The sequence below is a fragment of the Phascolarctos cinereus genome, unplaced genomic scaffold (assembly GCF_003287225.1).
Source record: "Phascolarctos cinereus isolate Bilbo 61053 unplaced genomic scaffold, phaCin_HiC Scaffold_3;HRSCAF=262, whole genome shotgun sequence".
NCBI lineage: Eukaryota > Metazoa > Chordata > Mammalia > Diprotodontia > Phascolarctidae > Phascolarctos > Phascolarctos cinereus.
The window spans coordinates 126,933,190-126,957,025 of record NW_027555736.1 but is presented as its reverse complement, the minus strand read 5'-3'; the positions used below and the strand labels follow the sequence as shown (position 1 = coordinate 126,957,025).

Here is a 23,836-nt window from a genome sequence, read left to right as displayed (position 1 = left end):
CTCCTTAAAACAACAAGGGCATTACAGGCAACAAGCTCCATTAACTCACCATTATGATGGAGGTTACACTTGTAGAGAAGTCACAGAATTTAAAGTTATGGCTCCCACAGCAACAGCAACTGTCACACACTATATATACATATAAAGGTAAGAAAATGATTGCCTTATGGAGGAATAGAAAATACTCCATATGCACAAAAAGGCAGAATTACTGCCACTGGGGGAACGATAACTTTCAATATCCTGACATATACAAATGTATAAAAAGCCTAAAGTGCAGTCTACTGAGAGCTGTAGTTCTAATATTATTTTTTTAACCAATCTCCTCCTTGTCCCTGAAATACATATGAATACACACACACACACACACACACACACACACACACATATTATACAATATATATTACATACACATATCCTATCTTTATGGTTATGTGGCATATAAAATGTGTGCGTACACATCTATAAACATACTTTTTCCTTGCTCACTAAAAATTATACTGATTATAGCCTTTATGACTTCCATGGAAGTTAGAAATGAAAAACAAAATTTAAGAGGGGAAAAATGTGCCATATCAAATAGCCAAATGCTGTTCTCCTGAGTAGATCTCCCTGAATTATTACTCTGGCCAGAATCTGCCTTCTGCCCTTTAACACACTTCCCCAAAGTAGGTACAGTAAATGCTTGTTGATGATAATGAAGCATATTATGAAAGGAAACCATTTTATTTTTATACATGTATTTCTCAGTGACTGGCACTAGCAAGTGCTTAATAAATGTCTATTGATTAATCAGGTGCTTTAGGAATATTGATTTGGTTGGAGATACATAGCTACATTTTAGAAGGGAGTTTGGGAATCTATCTATAGATCTAGGAACCGTCAACATAGAAGTTAGAGTTGAACTCATGAAAACTAATGAAATCACTGAAAGACAGAAGAAGGTTCTAGGAGCAAGCCCTAAGATATAACCATAAATAACAAGTAGGACTAGGATGATGATCCTAAAAGGGAAGCTAAAAATTTGCAATCATAATGTAGAATACCTGAAACATGAACTTTTACTTTGGAACATATGCCATTTTGTAGCAGATATCCTAAATACTAAATCAAAATAAATTGATTAATTTAAAAAAAATATGTTTAATAGGAATGTATATGTATAACCTATATCTGATCGTGCACTATCTAGGGGAAGAAGAGTGAAGGGGAGAAAAATTTAAAACTCAAAAGCTTATGGAAGTGATTATTGATAAATCAAAATAAATTAATAATACTAAATACTGATTTATTTAAAAAGCATTTACTAAATGCTTACTATATGTAGAACACTGTCCTAAGTATGGTGTTGATGCAAAGTTTAGATAAGACATGTCCTTTGCCTTCAACGATCCAGTAAGGGGAAAAGAAACAGATAGCTATAAAATATATTATATATTTATTTTGGATCTCTTTAATGTACCTAAGGGAAGCTAGGTGACATAGTGGGTAGAGTGCTGGGCTTGGAGTCAGCAAGACCTGAGTTCAAATCTGTCCTCAGACATGTAATATCTATGTGACCCTGGGTAAGTCACTTAACTCTATTTGCCCCAGTTTCCTCATCTGTAAAATGACCTTGAAAAGGAAATGGCAAACCACTCCAGTATCTTTGTCAAGAAAATCCCAAATGGGGTCATTGAAGAGTTGGACACAACTTAAATGACTGAACAACAGCTATAAATGCATCTAAGTTTCATGTGATGTCCATAGTAGAATGTTGAAGATCAGAGAAAGCTTCAGAGAGTAGATAATATTTGAGGGAGGCTGTGGGGTATGGCAGAAAGAACTCTGGAGTCAAATGGACTTGCATTCAAATGCTGACTCTGACTCTGATGTTTTGTGGCTTTGAGCAAGTGACTCAACCTTTCTGGTGCCGACTTTTCTCATTTGTAAAATGAAGGCAATAGGCTAGATGGCCTCTGAGACAATTCCAGGCTTATATCTTTAATCATATTTTATGATACTATTATTTAGGTTTTACCTGAAGGCCTGAAAAGAATTCAGCAAAGTGGAGGAAGCAAGATATTACAGCATGATGGAAAAGACTGAGCAAAACACAAAAACAAAAAACCACAGAGACGACATGTTTGGGGACAAGGAATTGTCTAGTTTGGCTACACAGGAACAAAGAACATAGAAGGAACAAAGGGAATGATATGAGACAGATTATAAAGGTAGGGTGGTGCTAAATAATGGAGGCCTTGAATTCCAGGGAAAAGAGTTTGAAGCTTCAGGTAATAGGAGATAAAGGTTTTTAGCTATCTATGCATAAGGAAGTTTATTCTGCTAACAGAATGAAAGAGATTGGACAATGGAGAGAGTAGAAGCAGGAAAACCTGTTAGCAAGAGACCATGTGGCTGGCTACCACACCTGTAATGAATGCCATCACTAGTTATATTAAAGTTTTCTTTCCCTTCAAAGCACAGCTCAGTTAACTATTCCATGGAAATCATCTATCCACCTCCTTACCATCCCTGCTACACACACACTTGAAAATTATCTCTCCCCACTCAAATCTTTCTACCATACTTTGTCTGAACCTTGACTTTGTCCCTATTAAATTCAACCTTGTGTTGTAATTATTTGTATACATGTTTTATTCCTACTCTCTGAAATTTGATTGTAAAGTCCTTAAGGGAGTGTCCTTCTTTATCTTTCTATATCCAAAGCAAACATAATATCTTAGACATAGTAAATATTCATTCTACTTAATAATTTTTTATTGAACTTAATGATTCCCTCTACCTTTCTTCTCACTTTACAACTAAAAATTAAACAAAACACACCCAACCACCAAATGCTCAGGTAGTGAGGATCACTTATGGCTATAGACCCTGAGAACTTCTCAAGATTCAGTGACCAATTCTACCTCCAGTAGCATCATTTTTTATTGTTACTCCCAAATAGAAGGAACTAGTAAAGTTGGGAATTATGGTTAAACAGAGCATTTACTTTCTCCAAATAGGGCTTAATTAACAGACATTCATATCTCCTTTTAGCTCAGCAAATGGGCATGTGCATAATGGAAGGAGTACCCAATTCAAGACCTGGTCCCAACATTGTGGGGAAGTTACTTCATCTCATTAAGCCTGGTTTTGTCTTGTTTTCCTTTGTAAAATATGGATTCTCATACTATTTGAATAACCTATCTCCCAGAACCATTATATTTGACATATCAAATGCTATGTAAATACTGTTATTCTTGGTACTGCTGGAGCTTGAGAAAGGCAAAAATAATCACTAAAAAAAAGGAAAACCAGGGATCTGAGTTGAGACTAATTTAGGATTTTTTTAAATAAAAATTACACTAATCTTTATAAATAATTGAACTCATTGTCTGATACACTATCAATGTGTTATTTTATAAATCAAGATGCAGATTTTTCTTTAGAAAGTACATCATTATGATATTTTTTAAATTTTTAAAAAAAATTTTTTGTGTGTATGTTATTCCCTCCTTTTTTTATTTTATTAATTTATTTTGATTTGTCAACAATCACTTCCATACACTTTTGAGTTTAAAATTTTTCTCCCCTTCCTCCCCACCACCCTCCCCAAGACAGCGCACAATCTGATATAGGCTATACATTTACATTCCTATTTAACATATTTTCACATTAGTGAAGTTGTAAGTAAAAATAAAAACCAATAGGAGGAACCATCAGAAAGAGGAAACAAAACTCAACAGAAGAGAAAAAAAAGGATAGCAATTCAACTTTCACAGTCATGATTACTATCAGTCTTTTTCTCCATCCTTTTTCCCCCATCATGCTTTTCTTTCTCCTTTCTCTTTTTCCCTCCTCACTAGTGTTTTGCTTTTGACCACCTCCTCCTTCAGTCTCTCCTCCCTTCTATTATCCCTTTCCCTTTTCTTCCCCTTTGCCCTTACTGCTTCTTCCCTCCCTTCTATTCCCCCTCCCTTTTCTTTCCCCTTTTCCCTCCTACTGCCCATAGGGCAAGTTAGATTTCCATACCCAACTGACTATGTTATTCTCTTCTTGAGCCAAATCTGATGAGAGTAAGGTTCAAACAATGCTCACCCCCCTCCTTTCTTTCCTGCTGCAATAAGATTTTCTGTCTTTTCCTGTAATGTAATTTACCCTTGTCTGCCTCCTCCTTTCTCAGTACATTTTCTAAGATCAGAGTAATCCACTTACTTGGATCCATTTAACCCACTTGATAAGATTTTTTTTATCATTACATCAAAGTCAGCTAATATCCACTCCCTTTATGTGTACTCCTTTAACATGGTATAATACCAATACAGTTCTCAAGAGTTGCAAGTGTCATCTTCCCTTGTAGGGATGTAAACAGTCCACCCTTATTAACAACATTTTGTATCTTTCTGTCCCATTTACCTTTTTATGTCTTTCTTGAATCTTGTACTTGAAGATCAAATTTTTGTTGAGCTCTGGTCTTTTTATGAGGAAAGTTTGGAAGTCCTATTTCATTGAATATCCATCTCTCCCTTGAAAAATCATGCTCATTTTTGCAGGGTAGTTGATCCTTGGCTGCAATCCAAGCTCCTTTGCCTTGGAATATCATGTTCCACACCCTGCAGTCTTTTAATGTAGAAGCTGCAAGGTCCTGTGTAATCCTGACTGTGGTTCCATGATATTTAAATTGTTTCTTTCTGGCTGCTTGCAGCACCTTCTCTTTCATCTGGTAATTTTGGAATTTTGCTATTGTATTCCTTGGCATTGTCAATTTGGGATCTCTTTTTGCATGGTGAGCAGTGTATTCTTTCTATGGTTACCTTACCCTCTGGTTCTAGGACTTCCGGGCAGTTTTTCTTTATGATTTCCTGAAAGATACTGTCCAGGCTCTTTTTTTCATCATGATTTTCAGGTAGTCCAATGATTTTTAAATTGTCTCTCCTGGATCGATTTTCCAGGTCAGTTTTTACGATGAGGTATTTTATTTTTCATCTATTTTTTCATTTTTTTGTTTCTGTTTGACTGATTCTTGCTCTCTCATAGAGTCATTAGTTTCCATTTGTCCAATTCTAGTTTTTAACAGATTGTTTTCTTCTGTTAGTTTTTGTACTTCCTTCTTCAGTTGGCCAATTGTATTTTTAAGGGATTTGTTTTCTTCAGTGTACTTTTTTTCCAGTTTGCCAATTGTGTTTTTTAGGGACTTGTTTTCTTCAGTGTACTTTTTTTCCAATTGGCCAATTGTATTTTTTAAGGACTTTTCTACTCTCTCATTAGAGTTTTAAAATCCTTCTTGAGGTCTTCCAAGAAGGCTTTTTGGTCTTCAGACTAGTTCATATTCCCTTTTGTTGTTGCAGATGTGGGTTTGTTGACAATGTTGTCCTCTTCAGAATTTCTGTCTTGATCTTCACTCTTCTCATAATATAAATCTATGGTACGTTTCTTTTTACTCATGGTTTCTTTATTCCCTGGCCTTTAAAGAGATTGAGCTCTCCTGCTGGGGAACAGAGGGTACTGACCCAAGCTTCTTGTATTGGGAGCCTAGGTCTTGGTCACTGGCTTTGTGTGCTGGGGCCTCCTATGTTGGCAATTGGAGGCTGTAGGGTTTTGGCAGCTTACCTCATGTTGGGCTGGAATCAGCAAGGCTGGAACTTTCAGGCAATTCTAGGTTGCCTGCTTTTCCTTTCCTTTAGCTTTCTTCAGCTCCTTTTAGATGGGTGCTGCAGGGTGTTTATCTGCCAGGGGCCCCTTGCAATGCTGCCTCCCTTGTTTCTGCTAATGCACTGGGAGATTCCTTTGCTAAGGTACTTGGTGATTTTCTGAGCTGGTTTCCACTGGTTCCCCCACCCTCACTGAGGCACTCGGAGGTCCAGGTGTTGGTGTTTGCCTGCTCTGCCCCCTTGGCTTCAGGATCTCTTCCTGGTGGACAGCTGGAGGCTGTATTCTGACAGCTTACCTGGTGTTGGGTTGGAATCAGCAAGGCTGGGACTTTAGGAAGACTCTAGGTTGCTTTCTTCAGCTCCTTTCAGATGAGTGCTTCAGGGTGCTTATCCGCCTGGGGCCCTTTGTAGGGCTGCTTCCCTTATTTTTGCTGAGGCACTGGGAGACCCGTTTGCTGGGCTACTGCACTGCTGTTCCCCGTCTTTCTTCTAATTCAGCTATTTTGGGGGGTTTTTCTTCTGGGGTGATATTTTTGGGTTTTCAGAGGTTGATCTTTTTTTAAATTTTTTGTGGAGTTAGATCAGAAAATTACTTAATGACTTGGCTATTTTATTTACCAAAGCTAATTTAAGTAGCTATTTAAAATTTCTAATTATTTTATTTAAATAAATCAATAAAAACATTTTTTGAATATTTTTCAGAATCCTTCTCTTCCTTTAGATCCAACTCAAGTATTGCCTCTTCCATGAAGACTTGCCCTGTCTAATTTCCCAGTTGTTAATATTCTTTTTCTCCTCAATTTTCCATTCTGCATCTTTTTTTTTTCATTTATTGTTAAAGGGAATGGAGCTAAAAAAAGTTACAGAAGGAGTAAGGAAAGATTGAGAGATTGGTTAAGAACATGCAGGAGGTGACATCTTAACTCGATTTTAATGAAATAAGTAGATTTAACTAGCCATTCTGCATCCTTGTCTGTGTGTGTATATGTTGTATGCCCTAGGATAATATAGGGTTCATGAGGATGGATGCTCAAAACAAAGTTTTGCCTTTGTATCTCCAGTGACTAGCATAATATGTAGCACATATTTGGAATTTAAGAAACATTTGTTCAATCTGTTGAATTGAATTTTCTTCAACAGAAAGCACATATAATTATTTTAGCAGAATAAACATATGCATGTTTTTATCTTCAACTATTTCAGTTGCATAATACAAGATGGCTGTAAACCAAGATGGGAACTTAAATGAATCTGAACTCAAGGTAACCTAAAGAATAATAGAAAAGCAAATGATAATGCTCCAAAAGCTGCCAGATATTACTAATGATGATTTATGAATAATAAGTGACATGCAAGACATATCTGTAAAGAGAAAAAAAGATGACCTGTACATAAACAAGAGTGAGAGTAAACAAATGGGCAGCCTGGATGCTACTTTGAAGAGGATTTATGGAAAGGCATAGACAAGAATAATCCAAAGCATCAAAGTGTGTGTTGCTTGCATCTTAAACCAGTGGTTGGCATACCACCCAGACGAATGAATGAATGGATGGGCTAAGCACTGGGAATATAAATATAATAGCAAAGACAGTCACTTCCCTATTACATTCTAATGAGGGAGAGAACACACATAGGACAAGGGTAGCCAAAGGAGGACATCTGGTCCAGAAACTTGCAGGAATGGTGAGTGGAGTAGCTTGAGAAGTAGCTTGACATATCTTCTAAGGACAGAGGCAGAGCTGATTTGATCATGGTTCCAGTACTAAAGTTTGGAGGCATAAAGTCTGGGGGCAAGGTGACTGATAAGGCTATCAGGATGATGGCTGCAGAGGAGGAAATGAAGTGAAGAATGTTTGGAGCCTATTTGAAATAGTGGGACAGATGAGGCAGACACAATCAGGACAGTATGTGTTGCTCCAGGTCAAAAATTCCAGAGGTGAAAAGGTTAAAACCTGTAGGGTATGACCTCTGATTTTGGCAGATGGATGAGATCTTGAATCCACAAAGTAGTCCTATACATTTTATTCTATGGTTATTCCAAGGGAGTACAATGTTTGGTCCTCATCTTTGTGAGTTGCTGTGCTCAAATAAATTCATCATCTGGTAAACAACCTTCTCAAGATTAACATCTCTGAACTTAACCGAACTACTCCTCTGACAACAAATATAGGGCCTGAAATTGTAAACAAATACTTTCTAATTTGTTAACTGGTACCAAAGTAGTAGCAGACATATATACCTGAATGTATATATACATACATATATATGTATAAGTACGTATAATATGTATACATGCAAACAATGTAAATAGAATGGCACAATCATGTCAATAGAAGAAACTTAAAATATTTATTAGGCTGCTAATTCAATCTTTATCTTCCTCTTTCTATTTGCTCATAAACTGGAAAAAAGTATGTTCATTCTTAAATTTAGAATTAGCCTGAAGCTATTGCTATTAAAAACTAGATTATCACTCTAATTAAACTGCTTACTAGATATCCTCCAGTTCACTGATCTAACTCCCTCTAAAATCTCACCAACGATTATTGTTGACGTTTCTTTTAGCTCTGAAACTTAAAGGCATTAGTATTCCAAATACATGAATGCTTGAGGCACATATTGTAATAAACAGAAAATCCATATCCCCAAGTTGTCTAATGAGCACAGAAAGGAGAGAAGGAGATAATGGAATAAAGAATTACTGGACAAAAGAAATGAGCTGGACTCCTAAGCTTTACTTGCTAACATTCCTCATATTCTTTCTTTTGCAGTTTGTAAAGACAGGGAAGCTTAACGCAGGAGATAGAATAGCTAAAAGATATCTCTTTGTTTGAAAGAGAAAAGTGGAAGTATAACTCCAACGTTCTCTAAGCAATATGGTATGTAGAAATTTTAGAACTTAACTTGGATGGTACAGAACTGGGTTCCCAAACTGGTTCCGTCTCTCATTAGCTATGTCACCACGTTTCATTATCTGTGTCATTTGACATCTCTTGACCTCAGATAACTTATCTGTAGAATGAGGATGTGGATATCTGAGGATCTTTCTGGCTCTAACATTCTATCCCCCTATGTAAAGCTGATTGTTTGACCTAAGAATTTAGAAGTAAATGGCTATACAGAAATTTGTAACGAATGTGAATGGAATGCTCACATAGGAGGGCACTCAATGCTTGTGAAATATGATGCCAGGCTAATAGTCCTAGTGAGCTGCTCTTAGTGACAGTTCTTTTTAGGTACATTTCCAGATTCAGACAATGGAATAAGGATTACCTTTATGATAAAGCAAAATAAAGAAAACTTCTCTCTTTTCTTTTCTGAAACTAAATGAAGTAAAATCTGAACTATCTATAAGTCTTGAAGTATCAGGTGTCCTGATTAACTTAATATTTGGATTCATCTAGGGTTATTTAGGCAATCTTTTCTTTTCTTTCAACGTAAGTTAGTAGGACAATAACATTCTATAGTTCATTTTGTCCTCCTATTGTGTTAAATAAGAGAAAGTGACCAAGTGTTAGAGTGGAAAGGATACTGGCAGAACTAAGGAAAAGAGGTTCCTGCCTCTGTGATGACCATGGCTAAGTCACTGAACCTCTCTAAGCCTCAATTTCCTCAGTTTTAAATAGCAAAATAACATGTTCACTACCTCCCTCACAGGGTTGTTGTGAACAAACTACTTTTCAAACTTAAAATCCTGTGTATACTGACCTATTATCATTATAATACAAAAACAAAGTTGGTTGCATATGATTGAGCAACCTGCAGTGTTTCTATCATTAATAAAGATAATTACATTTTATCTTATGCTATGATTATCTCTGGTTTACATATGCTATTATTATCTCTAGTTTATATATGCTATTATTATCTCTAGTTTACATATGAGGAAACATATGAGGCTAAGAGAAATTACGTGACTTGTCCAGGGTCACACAAATTAGTATCTGAGGTAGGATTTGAAGTTAGGTATTTCTGACTCTGAGTCCAGTGGTCTATCCTCTCCTACTTGCCTGATCAATTCTTTGAATATTAGTTTTCATCCTACCGCAATGAGAATATTTAAAGTACAGAAGAATGGGCTATTTGCTTCAAAGAACCTTAAAATTGGAAGGGTTTCCTACTTCGTTATCATCCACTCGCTCTTTAACCCCTTTGGAAGTTGACTTTTGCCTCTTCTATTCTTTTAAAACTGCTTTCCCCAAAGTAGCTAAAAACTCCTTATGGCTAAATGCAATGACTTTTTTTTCTTTTAGTATTCATTCTTCCTGACCACTTCACAGCATTTGATATGTTAACAACTTCCTCTTTCTTGACAGACAGCTTCCTTTACCATATGTATAGTTGTCACCAGGAACAAAGACTAAGCCCCCCAAATCCTGCAACCTTCTTCATGGAAAGATTGGTCACCAATTAATCATTGTTTTTTCCAAAACACCGCAACTTATGAATGCTATCTACCAAGGCCTGGAGACCTGAAGAGACGGAAAAAAAGGGTTTGGAAGGGATACCAACAGTAATCAAATTACAGATTCTACAAATACAGACATACTGGTTTTGTCCCCACATTATTAAATTATTCCATGAGACTGAAGGGGTGGGTGTCCTATAATGTCTAGCACAGAGCTTTGAACATATTTTTCAGTTGTTTTTTCAGTAGTGTCCAACTCTTTATGACCCCATTTTGGGTTTTCTTGGCAAAGACACTGCAGTGGTTTGCCATTTCCTTCTCCAGCTTATTTTACAGATTAGGAAACTGGGACAAACTGGGTTAAGTGACTTGCCCAGGGTCACACAGCTAGTAAGAGTCTGAGGCCAGATTTGAACTCAGAAAGAAAAGTCTTCCTGACTCCAGGCCTGGCACTCTATCTTCTATGACACCGAGCTGCCCCCTTTTGAATATATTAGGCACTGGATATAATGTTTGCTGGATGTTCCATTCCCCTGGTTATGATTTTTGATCTCCAAATGTGGCATTCCCAGTAAAGAAACTAATTCTATCTATAGTACCAGTGCATGCCAACAAGTTGTGTAGGCCACTAAGAAGTGAAGTAACTGATCATATAACCAGTCTGTGTCAGAGGTGGGACTGAAACTCAGATCTTACTGACTCCTAGGCCAGCTCCCAAAACACTATATTAGGCTGTCTGCTGGCTTTTTCACAAGTGAGGAAACAGAAGCCAGGACATAGCCTGAGTAGCACTAGGCAACAGAGTTAGTAAGTGCCAGAGGGCACACTTGAACTTAGATCTTCTGATTGGTAGTACAATACTGTCTCCATCTGAAAACTGGGTATACCCTAAGGTAGTTTTTTTTTTAATTTAAGATACCATCAAATGTAGCTATCATTTAGCTCCCTCTACCAAAGGCAGAATGCAATATAATAATATTAGTATATTCTACATTCTCGTTAGTAGGGTTTTTGTTAGGAGGAGGAAAATTCTGAATAATTATTAAGTTTAAAATGAAGAAAATTTCAAAGAAAAAAAAAGAATTTTTATGCAGAGAAGAAAAGTGTCCCTAGAACTGCTTTTAGGTAATACTTGATGTTGCTAAAACAAAGGCAGTATGGACTCCAATGGGTATGAAGAGGTCTAGGGGTTTTGGGGTGCTGGGACCCCAAGATCGTGGTACCAGGCCCTGCCTGAAAGAATTCAACTCAAATCTTCTTCAGCCAGAGGAAAAGTTTATTGGTGGTAAAACATATAGGCCAGGTGATGCCCGTAAGGACAAGAGGGCATGAGAGGTTCTCAGCCTTTAGAGCGTGAGATTCTCAGCATCTAAATGAGGGCCAAGGTGGATCTTAAATACTAAAGTAACTTTGGGTGGCCAAGAAGGGGGTTGGGTAAAGGGTGTAGGTAACAATTCTAATTGGGGAGGTCAGAGAGATTGAATAGACAATGGGAATAGATAATGGAGGAACAGGAAGGCAGAAGTTTGAAAGGCATCTGCACAAAATCAAGGTGGGGTTAGGACTTTCAAAAGGAGATAAAGGAAGTCGATAAGGAACAGTTTGAGACCAGAGAAGGCCTTTCTGGGGCCTGTAGACAAAAGGGAGCCTGAGGCTTTCAAAGGGAGATGAGGGTCTGGGGCCTGTGAGTCAGATTCCCTTTGAGGCAAAGGGTGAAGATCTTGGCTTGGGCCCCGCCCTCATCAGGTAAATACTTAAAAGGAATAAACAGTTCTCAAAAGAAGAGTTAGAAACTATTAATATGAAAGATTGCTTCAAATCAATAATGATAATAGAAGAAATGCAAGGACTTCACCTCATATGTAGAAAACAGAGATAACAAAAGATGAGAAAAATTAAGTTTGAGGGGTTATGAAAAGCCAGGCACATTAACATATGGTTGATGGAAGGCAATTTGGAATTATTAGTCATGCTTTAAAAAGGGATTAACATGTCCATACACTTTAGCAGATATCCCACTGTTAGCATATGGCCCAAAGAGGTAGAAAGATACCATTGACAATAAAATATTTATAGCAGCACTTTTTTGTGTAAGTTAATAAAGACCTGGAAAGAAAGTTTGCAGTAGATAAGCCATTATACAAACTAATTATGGTATAGGAATGAGATGCAATATTACTTTTCTAGATTATAAGCTCCTTGAGAACAGGGACTGTCTTTTGACGTTTTGTGTATCTCCAGCATTTAGTGCAATGCCTGGCATATAGCATGTGCTTAATAAATGCTTATTGATTGGTTGATAGATTATAAGAAATGATGACTGTGATTAATGTACAGAAGTATTGGAAGACAAATGAACTGTTGCAATGTGAAATAAGCAGAAGCAGGAAAACAATATACATGAAAATGAAAGCAATACAAATGGAAAGAACAATAAAAACAAAGCTATCTAAAATAAATTCTATGAAATTGTAATGATAGAGCTTAACCACAAGAAGGGGGATTTAGGAAAGTTCCTCATTTCCTTTTTGAAAAGGTAGGTGAATACAAATGTGCAACATTGTTTATAATGTCTGATTTAGTTGATATATTAGAGTTATAGAATTGTAAATTCAGAACTGAAAGAAACCTAAGGAGTTATCCAGTAAAATCCCTTCATTTTAATGAGGTTCAGCAAAATTAATATAAATTACACATTTAATGAAAATTAGCATTTCCCCCCAAAAGTAAGAGTGACATTGTTTTACATTTTTAAAATTTGTTTAATGATTGAATTAATAGAAGACAGTTGGATTTTCATATCTGCATCTACATTCAATCCATTGTGATATAATATTTTTGTTGAAGTATATAAAGAAAATCTGTCTTTACACTTAATAGGCAAACAATGCTAAGGTATCATTATGAAAATGATTTTGCCCTGATGAACTCTGCAAAAGAGTCGCAGGTACTTCTCAGTGGTCCATACATCACATTTCGAGTTTAAAGCCTGCCTTAGATATATTAGCTGTGTGATCTTGTGCAAATCATTTAATCTCTGCCTGCCTCAGTTTCCTAAACTGTAAAGCACTTAATAAATTCCAGCTTTTATTATTCATCTAATAGTGCCTATCCTCTTTGCTTCTGCCCCACCTCATTATACAAACTCTAATCTTATAGTGCCGAGGAGAATACTGGATTTGGAAGCAGGTATTTGATAGGTACCTCCAATTTATGGGTGTGTGAATGTGTGTGTGTGTGTGTGTGAATGTGTGTGTGTGTGTGTGTGTGTGTGTATGTGTGTGTATGTGTAGGTGTGTATGCTTTAGGAAAAGCTTTATAAAAACTCAATGGAAATTATTTGAATTTTCCTAAAAGTCAGTGGGTCACATGCTTGGCAGTTCACCTTATACTATGTTGGCCGTGTTCATTACATAGCTAAGAATTCCGCTATGTAACAGTCCCCACTAATTGCTTCCCTCTAGAACAAAACTAGGTATTTTTTGGATACAATTTTGGTAGCATGCTAAGTGAAAAGATACTAGGAATCCTGGAATATAGATGTAGGTAGCAAATGCAGTGGTCAGAAATTGAAAGGAATTGCCCCCATCCCAATCCAGTGGGCTCATGATCACCAGAGAATTATGATTATAATTATTGTATTAAGCAGTAAGGACAGTAGTATGATATAAACTCTATTATAACTATTACAAATATATTGTATATTATCATTAAATATTTTATTATACAAAATTAAGATATGTTGTTATGATTACAAATAACTATGTTATATTATAATTATGTATTATAGTTACATAAAAGCTAGTTGTTAGCATTTATTTAACTATCTAGGTAGCTCAGTAGGTAGAATGCTGTGCTTGAAGTCAGGAAGACCTGAGTTTAAATCTGGCCTCAGATACTCACTAACTGTGTGAGTCTGGGCAAGTCACTTAACGTCTATTTCCTTTAATCCTCTGGAGGAGGAAATGGCAAATCACTCCAGTATTTTTGCCAAGAAAGATGCCCGAAGAATATTGGTGAGCTATGGTCCACAGGGTCACAAAAAGCTGGATATCGCTTAACAACTAAAACAACAAGAACATTAATATAGCACTTAAAGTTTGCAAACCACTTTATAAATATTATCTCATTTTATCCTTAGAGCAATCCTGAGCAGTAAAATGTTGTTATCTCCATTTTACAGTCAAAGAAAACCAGGCAGACAAGGTTGTGACTTGCCCAGGCTCACACAAATAGCAAAGATTTCTGTCAGATTTGAACTTAGGTCTTCCAGACTCCAGGTCTAGTGCACTATTTGCTGTACCAGCTAGCTGCCTAGAAATAAGAAAATGTGCATGGAAGTGGGGTACTCTAGGTGTGAAAAACTGCTTACATTGGCTTACATAGGTGATGGGCTCATTTTGCTGATTGGCCTTCCCCCCCCTGCTTTTTTCTTTGTCCCAAGGAATATCTCATTGGGCATGGAGGAAAGTAGGTATCTGAAAATGAAGGTGATGTAAAAATAAAAGAAAGTTATCAAAATTAAACTTTTTTTTCTTATAAGAAGACTATGAAGGGAGGGATATAAAGTCAAATCAAAAGTGATAAGGTAAGAGAAGAGGGTGGTAAAAAGCAAACAAGAGGCCAGAAAAGTGGAAGCATATGATCAGAGAAGGGACTTTCAGAGCTGAAGATCTTACAGTTTCAGGACTGCTCAGGAAGCTAAGTGACTCCCTATTTTCTCGAGGATAAAATGCAAATTCTTTTGCTCTGCATTTAAAGCCAGTCACACTTTGACTGAAACCTACCTTTCCAGACTTACTATAAATAACTCTCTCCTCCCATGCCATCACATCAGGCCTTGCAAGCACATCCACCTTCTGTATACAACATGATTATATCTCACCCCTGGGCTTTCTCATAAGCATTCTTCTCCCTCCCTCAATCCCCAATCTTACCCTGGAACACTTTCCTTCCTTCTTCACCGCTACTTCATGGAATCCATAAATTCCTTCAAAGCTTAGTTCTGGGGTTACTATCTACACAAGACCTTTCCTGAATTTGTTGGTGCTCTCTCCTCACCTCTAATTACTCTGTACTAATTTTGTGCTAGTCTATATATATTTCTCTGAGTACCTGTGGGGGTGTGTGTGGGTGTATGTATGTGTATATGTGTGTGTGTGTGTGTGTGTATGCATATATTTGCATATGTATGTGTAGATGTGCATGTGTGTGTGTGTGTGTGTGTGTGTGTGTGTGTGTGTGTGTGTGTGTGTATAAAAGTTCATTGAGGATAAGGACTGTTTCATTTTTACCTTTGCATCATCAGTGCCTAGCACAGCATCTTTTACATAGTCTATGACAGGGATGGGAAACCTGTAGCCTGGAGGCTACATGTGACCTTCTAAGCTCTCAAGTGAGGCCCTTTGACTGAATCCAAACCACTTTCAGTCAAAGGGCTGCACTTGAGGACCTAAAGCGCCACATATGGCCTCAAGGCCTCAGATTCTCCATGCTTGCATAAATGCTTGTTGAATTGAATTAGATTGCATTTTAGGCTTTCAACATTAAAACAATAACAACAACAAAAATCCCTAAATATCAAGTATGGCATTTGATAAACTAAAGTATATTGTGGAAAAGATTTAAAATATTTAAAACTATGCATGTCAGTTCCACAACTCATGGAAATATTTAGTGATGTCAACATTCCATTAACAAATTCTAGTAAAACATTATTTTCCTATTCTGATTCAAACATAAATCCCAAACAACAAATCTTGACTAAATTTCACAGAAATAAAGTCCTTTCCTCCACACCAACCTACTCACCTCTGTCTCTTCTACTATGTCACCTCCCAGGTTTGCCTTCTGAAGTGCTTCAAAGATCCCATCACTAGATGCTCTTCTCTCCTCCAATACAGAAGCATACATGTCTTCAGAATCTGTTTCAGCTACATTGTATTGGGCTACCTCCTCCTGGCTCCACTCTGAGTCTTCTTCAGATTGTTTCAAGGAACTACTGCTGCTCTTGAGAGATATTCCTGCAGTGGAAAGGCCATGAGGTACAGACGTGAATGAGGCCTGGTGCCCTGAATATGAATGTTCATCTTGGGCCAAAGTCCCAGCCTCTAGTATGTCAGGTACAGACAGGCTCAGTCGTCTATCCAAACGACAACTTTCTCTTAAGTCCAGAGTTTTGCCTGAGTTTTTCTTCACTTTCTTCTTGCTTAAGTTGAGTAACAAGGGCCTAGTTCTCTGTTTCAACGAGCCCCAGACAGATGGTTTATCCAGATCCATGGCTGCATGAGGTGCTATGAAAAATCCTTTCTGTTGGGGAGTGCTTCAATTTAAAACAACTTCAACAAATCCTATAAAACACAACATAGGAAGAATGGTAGTTAACTTTCTAAATAGGTTGACTTTAGAGCAAAATACTTTGAGGAAAATACAATTTGTATTTCCCGATCTTCCACCAAAATGACTCAAGAATGAGAACAATTCAATTAGTAATTTTTCCCACTGGGGAAAATGCAATATTTTTTGGCTATGAGTCGAGGCCTTCAGACTTTATCACAATAGTACCAGGCAAGTAAAAGCAACATACAAAGCACGGAACACATGATCTAGATAACTATTTTCCTTCTTTTCCTCCCAAGGGAAGACATAATGACAAATTTTTCCTAGGGATTATTTACACATTTTATAGATTAAAAGAGTTTCAACTACTTTAACTGGTATGATCAGCATAGACACCTTCCCATTCCCAAAACCAAAATATTAGGGAAAAGGTATTCCCCACTGATGTCCTTAATTTTGAGGTCAACTGCCCACCCACATTAATCAGAACATCATCTCTAATACCACAGTATTCAAAATTACCAGCAAAAAAATTAAAACCATGAGAAAATCTTTAATAGAGATTGCATGACTCTGTTGCCCTGTCTGAGGGATGAACTTTCAAAATAAAAGTAAAGAGCTGAAATAGGAAAAGCAGCTAGGTGGTAGAGTGGGTAGAGTCAGGAAGACCTGAGTTCAAATCCAGCCTAAGATAATTACTAGCTTGGTGTGGGCCTGGACAAGTCACTTAACTTCTGTTTGCCTCAGTTTCCTGAATTGTAAATTGGGGATAATAATAGCATCTACCTCTCAAGGTTACTGTGAGGATCAAACGAGATAATATCTTTATAATATATATGAGATAGATATATATATATATATATATATATATATATATATATATATATATATATAATTATTCTCTGTAGGCATATATGTGCATAACATTTTCAAAACCTGTATTTGTTTAATCCTGCAGACACATAACCATTCACAAGATGCTTGACGTGTAGAATGTGCTCAAGAAACTTTATTCAGATTCAATAATATGTAATCTACCCTGTGACCCTGGGCAAGTCACTTAACTCCATTGCCTAGCCAAAAAATAAAATAAATAAATAAATAAAGAATATGCAATCTGCCCTACAGCCAAACCCATTTGATCGGTTGACAATCTCCAATTAAATGCCGAAATGGAAATCCTGAAAAATCAAAGGAGAAATTAATAACATTGAAAGTTAAAAAATTGAACATTGAGAGAAATAAATGAAAATAGGAGGTGGTTTTATTTAAAAAACTAAACCACTGGTTAATCTGATTGAAAACTAAACAAGATTAAATTAAAATTAAATTAGCAAGTATCAAATATGAAAAAAGTGACTGCATCATCAATGAAGATGAAATTAAAGCAATTATTATGAGCTATTTTGCCCCATTATGTGCAAATAAAATTGACAATATAAATGAAATAGATGAATATTTACAAAAATATAAATGGTACAGGTTAGTAGAGGAGGAAACAGAATGCTTAAATAATCCTATCTTAGAAAAAGAAGCTGAATAAGAAATAAACTCCCCAAGAAAAAGTCCCCAGAACAACATGGATTTGTAAGCAAGTTCTATCACACATTTAAAGAAAAATTAATTCTAATGCTAAATAAACTATTTTTAAAAAATAGGTAAAGAAGTCATACCAATTTTCTTCTATGACACAAATATAATTTTGATACTTAAAACAGGGAAAGCAAAAATAAACAAAGAAAACTTTAGCTCAATTTCCCCAATGAATATGTACACAAAAACTTTAAATATAATACTTGTAAGGAGGTTATAGCACTATATCCTAAAGATATACGGTATTGATCCAACAGGATTTATACCAGGAATACAAGGCTGGTTCAATATTAGAAAAAGTATCAGCATAATTAACCACATTAATAACAAAAACAACAAAAACCATATGATTTTATCAATAGATGAAGAAAAAGCTTTTGACAAAATACAACACTATGGTGAAGGGGATGGTTTCAGAAACACTAGAAAGTATTGAAATAAATGGGGAAAACTGCCTCTCAAATCTTTGGATAAGGAAAAAGTTCATATTCAAATGAGAAGAGGGGAGGATTGCAGGAGTTAAAATGTTTAACTTTGACTACATTAAATTAGTTTTTGCACAAACAAAACCAATGCAGCCAAATTAGAAGAAAAGCAGGGAGTTGGGAGTGGGGGTGCAATTTACAGCAAGTTTCCCTGGTAAAGGTCTCATTTCTCAAATATATAGGGAACTGGGTCAAATTTATAAAAATAAAAGCCATTCCCCAATTGATAAATGGTCAAATGATATAAATAGGCAGGTTTCAGAAGAATTCATATGCTACAAATAGCATACGAAAAGATGTTCTTAATCATTACTAATTAAAGAGATGCAAATTAAAAACAACTCTGAGGTACCTATCAGGTTGCCTGACATGACAGAAAAGGAAAATGATAAATGCTAGAGAGGACATAGAAAAATAGGCACTCTAAGGTACCTTCGGCAGAATTGTGAACTAGTCTAACCATTCTGGGGAAAAATTTGGAACCATGTTCAAAAGGCTATAAAACTATGCATATTCTCTGAACCAGAAATACTGCCACTAGGTCTGTATCTCAAAGAAATCAAAGAAAAAGAAAAAGGTCCTATATGAACAAAACTATTTATAGCAGTTCTGTTTATAGTGACAACAAATTGGAAGATGAAGGAATGCCCATCAACTGGGGAATGGATGAACAAGTTGTGGTCTATGACTGTGATAGAATATTATTTTACTGTATGAAATGATGAAGGGGATGGTTTCAGAAACACCTAGGAAGACTTACATGAACTGATGCAGAGTGAGCAGAACCAGGAGAACTTTATGCATAGTAACAGCCATATCGTAGCAATCGTAAACTGTGAAAAATTTAACTACTATAATCAGTGCAATGGTCCACAACAATACCAAAGGACTCATGAAGAAAAATGCTATCCACCTCCAGAGAGAGAACTGCTGAACTCTTAAGTGCAAATGGAAGCACATTTCTTCACTTTATTTTTCTTGCCTTCTTTTTTTTTTGCAACATGGCTAAAATGGACGTATGTTTTGCATGACTCCACATATATAAAGGGTACCATATTGCTTGCCTTCTCAATTGGTGGGGTAGGAGCTAGAGAAAGGGAAAGAATTTGGAATTGAACATCAAAAAATAAATGTTTAAAAAAGGGAAAATATTATAATATACAATAGGGTTATATTTTCCAGTTCTTAATTCAATATCCCTTCCACTATATAATGCTTTTTCTTGGGGTTTGAGGTCCAAGGGATAAGATGGGAATGGATCCTAGAACCTAAGGAATAAAATCAATGGTGACATTCTCTATACTAATATAAAGAAGAAGCAACAAAATAATGAATGAGATTAGATGTGATCCTCACTTAAAACTGTAATTTCAAAATGGTTCACAGTTCAGGCTCCCATATGGGAGAATCCATCCCAAAAGAATTAATGGAGACTAAGTTATAATCTTGGCAAACATAACCCATCAAAAGGTAATGTTACAGTAAAAGAAGAAGCAAAAGAAAGGAATTACTCTTTATCATACTTATTGAATGCTGTAGAAGGACTAGCAAAGAACACTGTGAATCTACATAACTTTCCCATGTCTTTTGACAAAAATATCCCTAAACTAAGGAAGTATAACTCACCAAGCTATATTAGCTACAAGTAAAGATCCTTTTGGCAACATCCAGTTTCCTTTTTCTGATATCTTGTTTTTGAAACAATTTTCTGATGTTGTTTCCTTGATCAGATTTATCATACAGAAACAGAGCATCCTGTAAACCCGGCAAGTCATAATTCTCTGGTCAGGTTTTCTAATAAATTCATAAATTCACATTCTGATTCAGAAATCTGGCTTATTAAACTCAGCCTCCAATCACCCAGGTTAAATCAAGCTATGTGAACCTGAAAGGCTGAGGTCTAGGTTATTTGATCCTTTCTCCCCACATGAATTAGCTCCCTGCAGACTGGACTCCCAGAAATTATGTCTCCAGTCCCTGAGAAAGTTAATCCACTCTGTTCTGGAACATATAGTTGTATTAGGGTACACTAGGGTAGAGTTGTCATAGTTGCTGAGTGAGTTAAACTCACCTATTTCACCTGATTTACCACACAGCAGATCATGTCTCACATCCCATTCAGCTTAGGAGAAACGGCATTTTTCATTTCCTGTTCTAGGAGCAGTAATTAAACCTATACTGACACTGGTCCTGTAAGAGGCACATCAGTCCGCTGTCCTACGGATCAACTCATGCTCCCTGACTCTGAAGAATGACATTCCCTTTTCTGGCCACCAATACCCTATATTTATTGTTTCCTTCATTGGAAAAAAAGCTTCTTGAGGGAAGTGAATATTTCATATTTGTTTTCTAATAGTTTAGAATGCACACAGAGTGAGTACTTTACAAATGGTTTTTCATCCATTCTTTCATGGTGATCTCATCGAGCCAGCCAGGAGTCCCAGCCTTAAACACCCAACTCAGCTTATTCTGTCAAAGGTTAACATTTCATTTGGTTATGAAGGGCCCTCTAGTTCTTCTTCTGGCAATTTAATTACAGTTACCTCTCCCAAATAGCTATATATCACTGAAGAGCATATTCTTCCATTTTCTCTTCTCCATTATTCATACCTTTTGCTTTCTCTCCTCAAAATGTGTTGGTCAGTCAAGGAAAACATGATCAGGATTATAGAACAAAGGTATGTTTAAGGATCAGAAAGAAAATTCTTCACCTTTCCTCATATCAAGTCATCATTAAAATTAGTTTTCTGGTCCTCAAATCCAAATGTGTCAAGTGTAATAAAAAAGTTTCTTAAACATTACATGTGCTCCAACCAAACACTCCCTGCTTATGTGACAAAGACCTAGACACAGAGGAAAATGTAATAATAAAATCCTAAAGATTCATAGGACAACAGCTGGAGGAGGACTAATTGTTGTCAATAGTTTTTCACCACAGACAAGTTAGGAGAAACAAACAAGGTCAAACAGAAAAGGTAAATTTCATTAAGGAGCAAAAGATCCCAAAGTACAGGCTAGCAAACATAGCCAAGAAAATTCAATTAAACAGAATTAGTGGTGATCCTGCCTGGAGCATGAGAGAAATGAACTGAAGAACAGCACATCCAATATATACTTTCCAGAAGACTCAGATTAAAATGTGAACAATGTAATCTGTGCATAAACAAATGTTCAAATCTTTGACAAAATCAATGACTCAAATTGACAAAGTATATTTAGCTTTCACCTTTCAGTGCCCAGGAAATTGCTCTGGCAGCAGAGGTATCACAAACAGATAGAGCTACTGGGGGAGGATTATAAAGAAGCAGAGAATCAGGCTTAGAACTGCAAGGCATGATCAGAGGTCATTGGGGACAATCTCTAACAATGTGAAAATGCTATGCCACCCTCAAAGAAGGACTACTCAATCACTTGCCATTCTGAGAAGCTCCCTATTAAACAAAGCAGAGCATCCCATCATTAGACAGGTCTAGTTATTTGTACCAAAGCTAAAATATGCCTCCTTATATCTTTTGCTTTACCCCTACTCTCTGGAACAAAAATAAGCTCAACATCTATGACTACTTGAAGGTAACAATTGTATTTCTCTACAGTCTCTTTGCTAGTTTAGATAGGAAAAGAACTGAACCTGTGATTTCATTAGCGCAGGGAATTCCTGGATGGGGAAATTGCCTCTACTAATCTAAGTCAGATGCTTATCTGCAATTTATAATCTTAAAAAAGTTACAGTGGTGATGTAATATTTATTTTCTGTACCTTTATATTGATTAACACAGGTCTGTGCATATATTTGATGTTCAATAAATGCCTGTTGAATGAAATACCCCTTACCACATCCATTACTGTGTGGACCATTTTTTTTTCTTTTCAAAATATTTGTTTGTCCTCATGAAGATATAGACTTAAAGTCTAGAAATCAAGTAATATGTCAGAAGTAATTATGTAGTCTATTCAAAATGGGCAATGGAAACATCAGCAGCAGCAACAACAAAATTACCATCCTAGATTCAGACATTTGATGGTTTGCCTAATCACAGAACTTCAGAGTTGAAAGGGAATTCAGTGAACATTTAGTCTCACCCATACACAAAAAAGAATCTCTCCACTCCAACATACTTAACAGGTGGTCATGCAGGCCATTTTAAACGCCAACGATGAGAGAGAAAACCACTATCTGTACAGTTGTCATTGTTAGGAAATTGATTTCTTCTTTGCTGTTTCTAAACATTACTCTTACTTTTGTCCTCTAATGCTAGATGAAACAAAACTAATTCCCCCTTCCATAAAATAGCTCTTTAGGTATTTGATTTCAGCTATCATGCACACAAGAGTCATCACTTCTCCATGTTAACCATCCACAGTTGTGGCATGGATTCATATGGCATGTATTTCAGGCCTTTAATTTTTCTGGTTGACTTCCTCTGGGTGTTCTCCAATTTATAAATGCTATCATCAAACTGTAGTTACCAGAACTAAACACTGTACTCCAGATGTAGTCTGATGAGGGCAAAGTACAAAATGGCAGATACTTGCTTATTCCTGGAATCCACGCCTCTCCTGATGCAGTCTAATGTCTCGTTAGTGCTGTTGGGTGTCATATCACACTATTAACTCAAATTGAGCTTTCAGTCCACCAAAATCACCAGTTTTTGTTTTCAGAAAAAACTTCTTTAAACATACACACCTCCACCATTACATATTCATCAAGCTAACTTTTAAAATATATTCATGAGATTAATTTATCTCTATTGATTGAATCTAATTAGAAAGAGGGCAGTATTCTAGTCTGTCATAATCTTTTTGGATCTTGATTCTGTCATGCACTATGTTAGATTAATATAAAGATATATAAAGACATGTCACTTCTTAATTAAAAAAAGTTACTCATAACAGAGAAAAACCTGCCATACTTCAAATGTCCTAGCTGGATCAATGAGAGGATGATTGGTTTTCCTTGAGATTTCTGCAAGTGGAGGTGTAGGAGAGGTGAAAAGAGAGGGATTCTAAGATTAAGATCCTTGTTTCTCACCGTATGAGAGTTCCAAATAAGCATGCTTCTGGGACTTATAGAAGTAGAGACACTGAAAACACTTTTCAGCAGATCAGGGCAATTAAGAGAATGTCTAATAATAGGCCCAGACTTGAATGTGAGAATCCTTCCCACCTACATTCCAAGATATCTCAGGTGGTTAAGAAAGCAATACATGTGCATAAAAGTATTGTGACTCCAACAACCAATTACCAGAGAGGAGGAAATGGTAACCAACAACTATTGTCAACATAAAGCTTTAAAGTTTTCAAAGTACTTTACCTATATGATCTCACTGGCCCCCATCATTTTATTTATTTTTTTGCTTTTTTGTTTTTTTTCACCCCTT

The 23,836-nt window shown here is 36.3% G+C and overlaps 1 protein-coding gene across 4 annotated transcripts in view; it reads right to left on the bottom strand.

Moving 5' to 3' along the window:
• The window catches only part of MCTP2 (multiple C2 and transmembrane domain containing 2), a 285,321-nt gene that overhangs the window by 215,574 nt on the left and 45,911 nt on the right, over window positions 1-23,836 (bottom strand). For all 4 annotated transcript variants that reach the window (XM_078151162.1, XM_020964224.2, XM_020964238.2 and 1 more), the window contains exon 2: window positions 15,853-16,391. In XM_078151162.1, the coding sequence (XP_078007288.1) occupies window positions 15,853-16,320 (468 nt within the window). In that variant the 5' untranslated portion in view covers window positions 16,321-16,391. The remainder of the gene's footprint in view (window positions 1-15,852; window positions 16,392-23,836) is intronic.